General features: G+C 38.6%; 1 protein-coding gene across 1 annotated transcript; it reads right to left on the bottom strand.

Annotated features, from left to right (window-relative positions):
- Positions 444-1,531, bottom strand: LOC107609659. Its single transcript, XM_016311670.1, has 2 exons — positions 1,470-1,531; positions 444-1,323 (listed from the first exon to the last, which is right to left on the bottom strand). Exons 1-2 carry the CDS (start codon positions 1,529-1,531, stop codon positions 444-446), a joined length of 942 nt encoding a protein of 313 aa, XP_016167156.1.

The raw sequence follows: 6,923 nt of genomic DNA on the forward strand, positions 1-6,923 counted from the left end.
AAGCAGGGGAGCACCCATGCATAAGCTGTGCTAGCACTGCGAAAAGAGGGCATTCATGAGAGTGTGCGCACGCACAGGCTTGTGCGCATGCACAGGACGCGATACACAAAGGATTTGTGAGCACGCACAGGTGTGTGCGCATGCACAGATGCCCTATTTTGCAAAAAATTTTCTTCTATTTCTAAGGTACTAAGCCCTAGCTCAATCAATATTTCAACCCCAAACATACAAACATGCAAACATTCATAATCCACAAACAATTTAACCAATCTAACTCAAAAACATAGAAACCAATCCTATGTAAAACAATTCTATCAAAAAGCAATTAAGGTAAAGAACTATGAACAAAAAGAGAAGGGTAAGAACAATGTTACCATGGTGGGGTGTCTCCCACCTAGTACTTTGGTTTAAAGTCCTAAGTTGGACTTGCATGAATTCATTGATCATTTTGGGACTTCTCCATGGAGAAAAATCTCCAACTCCTTGGCATCACTTCCTTCTTCACTAGGCTCAATCATTTGATGATCAATTAAGTCACAACCGAAGATAGAGTATACTTCAAGCGTAGGCTTCTTAGATCCATCCAAAGTGAATTTTACCACCTTGCCATCGGCCTCAAATGAGTATGCACCCGAATGAGCATCCAACTTGAATCGGGATGTCTTCAAAAATGGCTTTCCAAGAAGAATGGATGATAACTTGTCTGAACCAATTGGAGGGGTCTCCAATATATGAAAGTCAACCGGGAAGAGCAATCCTTGGATATTCACCAAAACATTTTCTGCAATGCCTACAACCGACACAATGCTCTTGTCCGCCAATACAAATCTTGCTCCGGACCTCTTCAATGGTGACAACCTCAATTTCTCATAGATAGGAAGGGGCATAATGCTTACACAAGCGCCCAAATCACACATGCAATCCATAAATTCTATCCCACCAATCACACAAGTCACCAAAGATGGACCGGGATCATTATGTGTGCAAACGTCCTTGAGGAACTTGGCATATTTTGGCACTTGTTGAATTGCTTGAAAAAGAGGGCTGGTAACTTCTTTATTCTTAAAAATCTCCACCATATAGGGGTCAAGGTCTTCATGCTTCTTAGCCTTTTTAGCCAAAGTTGGGAAGGGAATTGGCATAGGCTCTTCAAGAGGGTTCTTCCTTTTGGGCTCTTTGATCTTTGATGGTTCCTCCTCACCTCTTGTAGCATTTTCTTCCTCACCTCCTATCACTTCCACCTCTTCTCCTACTTCTTCATTGTGGGGCTCCTTGCTCAAACTTGTAGGCACAACACCAATTTCATCCAACTTGGTGCCACTCCTAAGGGTGATAGCATTAATGCTTCCCTTTGGTTTGGTTGGGGTTGAGAAGGTAGACCACTAGAGGTAGAAGCTTGATGGGCATTTTGAGTGGTCGCGGGAGAAAGAGTCAAGCGGGATAAAGCTTCGGCAATGGTAGCGATATACGTTTCTTGCTTCTTGTGAAACTCTCGTTGCTCTTGTATGAAAGTTTGGAGTGTATCATTCATGTAAAGTTGATTTGAGGGTGGAAATTGATTATTTTCGGTGAAGTTAGGTCTACTATTTGGGTGTTGATATCTTCCTTGATGTTGAGAATATGGTTGTTGGTTGGGTTGGGAATGAGGTGGGCTGTGGTTGGTATAGTGGGTAGTGAGGTTGTGGTGGTTGTTGGTAGGGTTGTTGGTATTGTGGTTGGCCATGGGAAAGTTGGTGATAGTAGACTTGTGTGTTGGGATAGGGTTGAGCTTGGGAGGCTTGGTTGCCTTTGATTAGAGTTATCCTTCCATCCTTGATTTTGGTTTCCCCCATGTTGATGAGATCCTTGATTGTAGTTGGACCTTTGTGGGTAAGAATTTGCTACCGCCAATGTGTTGTCCTCTTGGATTTGAGGGCACTCATCGGTGTAGTGATCTTTGCAAGAACAAATACCGAAAAAAGATCCAGATAATATTATGAATTCTCTGGTCCTTTTACTTCGGATTAATCCTTGAACACAGCAAATTTTCTTTAATTCTCTTTCCTTTGGTGCTTTGCACCTTGAGCCTAGCCGTGACTTCAAATGTTTTTTCTCAAGCTTCATTTGACACAAAAATACCACAAGCACTTAACTGGGGAACTCTCTTGAAGTTCTGATTTTTCTTTCAGTTACTCCCAGACAGTGGTGCTTAAAGCCTTTGGCATACTCTATTACTGTATTTGATCTCGACTCTTAGTGTTCTGTCTCAAGGGTTACTTGACACAAGAATACCATAAGCATATGACTAGGAAAACAACTCTTTGAGCTTTTAATCATGTCTGACCTCCCTAGTCATTGATGCTCAGAGCCTTGGACCTTGCTCTTATTCTTCTTTGGCTATTTCTTTTATTTCAAGGATTAAGCTTTCACTAATTTCAGAGAAGTCATAATAGTTCTCTAAATTCTTGTTCCTTATACATCAACATTCCTTGATTCAAATTTGAATATGCATTGTTCATGTCATTCATTCAAAATCACAATTAATACCACCACATTTAAGTAAATAAGACTACTCTTTGATATAAACTATATTTCTCAAGTAATACATCTTTTTTTTTTCTTTTTAGATTCAAGCTCAGTGAGTGATACATGAGACACCCTTCAGAATTAAAGTCAAATATCGAAATATATAACAGTAAATTAAACTAGAACTAGGAATTGAAATAACCAATGATCATGCAATAACTAAAACAAAACAATAGAAAAATGGAACATAACATAGTAAGAACGGGAAGGAATATAGAATGAAAGGAACTCAACCACCTCAATTATCCTAGTGGCCATTTCATTCTTCAGGCTGTGCTCCTCCGTTAAGATGATTCGCATCCCTTTGGTGCCATTAAAATAAACAAAAAATCCACAAGCGAAGCGACAACACTAAACTTAAAAGTTTGCTTGTCCTCAAGCAAAGAAGAACTAAAAATAGGGAGGGACATAAAACGTGCACGGAAGAGTAAAAACAAAAATTAGTACAAAAAAAGAATAAATTGATAAAAGGACAAGAGAGGTTAAAATAATTAAAATATATATATAAGGGGGGTGGAGAGAAAACGTATGCATNNNNATGGGGAAAGAAAGGAAGGGGAAGTGAATCAGGAAGGGATGCGGGGGAAGGAATCATTGTGATTTGGTGAGGGATAAAAGATTTTGACGCCAAACTTAAAAGATTTGACGCCGAATTTGGATAGATTGAAGTTCAGCGCCAGTGCTTTGGCTTATTTGTGCTCCTTTTATGCGTCGTTCACCACGCTGAACTTGGGAAATCCCAAGTTCAGCGTGGATCTTTTGGCCCAATTGCACTCTCTTTTACGTCGTTCTCCACGCTGAACTTAGAATTTTCCAAGTTCAGCGTGGTCCTTCCATAACCAAATCCAACTCTGTACACACCACTCCACGTTGAACTTGGGAGAGTCAAGTTCAGCATAGACTCTTCCTTACTTGCACCCTTCTTTACGTCGCTCACCACGTTGAACTTGGAAAATTCCAAGTTCAGCGTGGACCTGGCAGAGACTAATTCTTCTTTTGCACACAATATTCGGCGTCGAACTTGACTGAGCCAACCTTCTCCAGGGTGCGCAAAAATTTTTCTAACTGTCCGGTTGATGACAAGTCATTTTATGCTAGTTTTATAAGCATTTTTCATTAGTTTCATTAGGTTTTATGCACTTTCTTGCACAATAAGTAAGTGATTAGAGCGGATTTTCATGATTTTCTTGAATCAATCAAACATCATCTATTTTACACAAAATCACAGGTTTAATGCTAGAATTGATTGATTTTATAAATGATGCAAAGATCTAGTGATTTTGGTGGGACTTTGATTAGTTGTTTGGTTGCTTGTAGGTGAAGAAATGATGAAAAAGGGAAAAGAAGAAATTTTGGCACACTTTGAAGTTTGAGCATGCTTTAGACCTTAGGCCACGCTTTTAAAAGCGTGGCCCATGACAATAAAGCGTTGCATTCGAAGAAGGAACCAACACTCCAAGAAGGCTAGTGTTCGAGAATGAGAGCGTAGCGTTTCCTTTAATCAACATTCTCGTGCCTCTCAAGTCTTGGGGAGAAGGCTCAACTAGGTAGCGTTCAATGTTTTGAACGTAGCGCACCAAAAGGAAGGCTCGCACGAAGCAAACCAAGGTGGCGTTCAAAAGTTCCAACGCTACGTTCACTATCCTTCACTTTTTCGTGCCTCTAAATCAAGGGAAGCAAGGCACACAACCAAGCAACACAAGTAGCATTCAAAGGAGGCAACGGAGCGCTACACTGGAGCTGCCCAATGCGCACCAAATTACTAGAAAAGGAGGCAGCGTTTGGAAAAGGCAACGTAGCGCTCCCTTTTTGCAAATTTTTTGTGCTTCAAGCCTTGGGAGGAAGATTCAGCAAGAGGAAGCGTTCACAATTTGAACGTAGCGTTCAAAGAGTGCTATGAGCAAGGGGGTTTAGCACGTGACAAGGCACACAATGCTAGGTGAACTTAGCGTTCATAAAGCCAAACGGAGCACTCCCCTGGGAGCTAACCACACACACCATGACCCATGCCACTTGAACCAAATCTAACCAGACCCATCTTTCTTCAAATCCAAAAATTAAAAGGCCCACTCCAAGCTTTGAAGACCAAAATAGAAAGTGTATAAATGGGAGTTAATTTAATTTGTAAAGGACATTTAGCTCATTTTTAGTTTTCACTTTTAAATTTTCATTTTGCTTTGAATTTGGGAATTAGGATCGGATCTATTTGCTTTCTGTTTTCATCTTCTTTCTTCTGCAACTTCTACTTTTTGTTTTTGAATTGAGATTGAAAAGCTCCATTGATTCCTGATCTGAGAATCATCTTTGCATTTCTTTCATATAGTTTTGGGAATTGGAGAATTGGATCTAAGTTTCTTTTGCTGTTTTCAATTTCATTTTCTTCTGCAATTTCTTTTTTGCTTGATCAAGGGAGTAATTGAGATCTAGATCTGCTTCTGATCTCATTGCTTTTCTTCGATCTTCAATTTCTCTTTTAGAATTTCATAATTGAGCTAAGTTTTCTTGCTGTGTGTTTCTTCAAGCAATTTTACATTTCTATTTGGCTGTTGAGCTGAATTTCTTCATCTCAGAGCTCTCTGATTCACTTTAGCTTGCATTGTCTTGTTCAATTCTGAATCCCAGTACCCAATTCCTTTTACTCTTCAAGCAATTTATATTTCTTGCACTTTAAGTTTTTACAATTTATTTTTCTTGCAATTTAAGTTTCAGCTCTTTCTAAACAGGATTCAATGACAAGGCTTATTAGGTGGGTGTTGCTGCTACAAGAATTTGACATTGAAGTGAGAGATAGGAAAAGAAATAAAAACTAAGTAGCAGACCATTTGTCAAGAATATCACAAGAAGCTAATCAAGCTCCATATTCAATGAATGAAAGCTTTCCAGATGAACACCTCTTACAAATCCAACAAGCTCCCTGGTTTGCAGACATTGCAAATTACAAGGTTGGAAGGAAGATTCCTCAAGAATTTACCAAGCAAAAGTAAAGAAGCTGCTCAATGAAGCCAAGAAATTCTTATGGGATGAACCATTCTTATTCAAGAGATGTCCAGATAGATTGATTAGGAAATGTGTTCCTGAGAGTGAGATGAGAGACATACTATGGCATTGTCATGGCTCATCTTATGGTAGGCATTTTGGACCAGAAAGAATAGCAGCCAAAGTACTTCAAAGTGGATTTTATTGGCCAACCATCTTCAAGGATTCTAGAGAGTTTGTTCATCAATGCAATGAGTGTCAAAGAGCTGGAGGATTAATAAGAAGGAATGAGATGCCTCAGAACTACATCTTAGAGGTAGAACTCTTTGATCTTTGGGGAATAGATTTTATGGGCCCCTTTCCACCCTCATATTCTTTCAAATACATACTTGTGGCAGTAGAGTATGTCTCAAAGTGGGTGGAAGCCATAGCAACAACCACATGTGATGCACAAATTGTCCTTCAATTCCTTAAGAAGCACATTTTTACTAGATATGGAGTGCCTAAGGGTCTTGTCAGTGATGGTGGTAGTCTGATGAAAGAACTTTTGCGTGGTCTAGAAAATTGCGGATGAATCCTCATTGCAAGTATAGTTTCTAAACCTTTAAAATTCCTTTCATACAAACGTTTTGGTTGTCACAAGTAACAAACCCCTTAAAAATTATTAACCGAGTATTCAAACCTCGGGTCGTCTTCTCAAGGAACTGCAGGGAAGTATGTTCTTATTATTGGCTATAAAGGTTGTAATCGGGGTTTAGAAGATGAGAAGCAAGTGATTTAAATGGCAATTAAAATCAATAAATATCTGTAAAGCAACTTTTGGCAGGGTAAGAGAAATTGGAAGTCCAACTTGGTTATCCCTCTCAACAATAATGAAAGTTGAATCTTAATTCCTCTTAGTTAACCTTTAAAGCAAAGGAAAGTCAAGGGATTAATTAGTTTGACCTTCGAATCCTATTTGTTTCCTAAGAAAAAGTTGGGATTATTGAAGTTCAGTTCAATTAGCAAGATAACGATTATCAATTATGCTGAGTTTGATAATGTTGAGTTACTGATTTCTTAACCAAGACCAAAATGGGAAAAAGTAAAATTGCTGGAATAAAAATGTCCTTAGATGGGAAGCAGAAATATCTTAATTCAAAGAGAACAATAATAAACTGAAATTCCTCAAATAATCATTAATTTAAATCATAACATGGAAACGGTTCATAAGCCAATTTGGCAACATTTATAGATACGAATAAAAGCATTAAAGTAAAAGTAGCATAGAAACATAGATTAAAGTAAATATTAAACCTAGATCGAGAGTCACTCTTAAAAACTAAGAGAAGTCCTAAATCCTAATCCTAAGAGAGAGAGGAGAGAACCTCTCTCAAACTAAA

This window comes from Arachis ipaensis, chromosome B01, assembly GCF_000816755.2.
Source record: "Arachis ipaensis cultivar K30076 chromosome B01, Araip1.1, whole genome shotgun sequence".
NCBI classification, from domain to species: Eukaryota; Viridiplantae; Streptophyta; class Magnoliopsida; order Fabales; family Fabaceae; genus Arachis; species Arachis ipaensis.

Bases quoted from the DNA above. Each gene is read 5' to 3' on its own strand.
- LOC107609659 (XM_016311670.1), bottom strand. From the start codon at position 1,531: ATGAATGATACACTCCAAACTTTCATACAAGAGCAACGAGAGTTTCAC. The intron at 1,324-1,469 runs GTATATCGCTAC...TATCACCCTTAG, and splicing joins TTTCACAAGAAGCAAGAAAC to GAGTGGCACCAAGTTGGATG.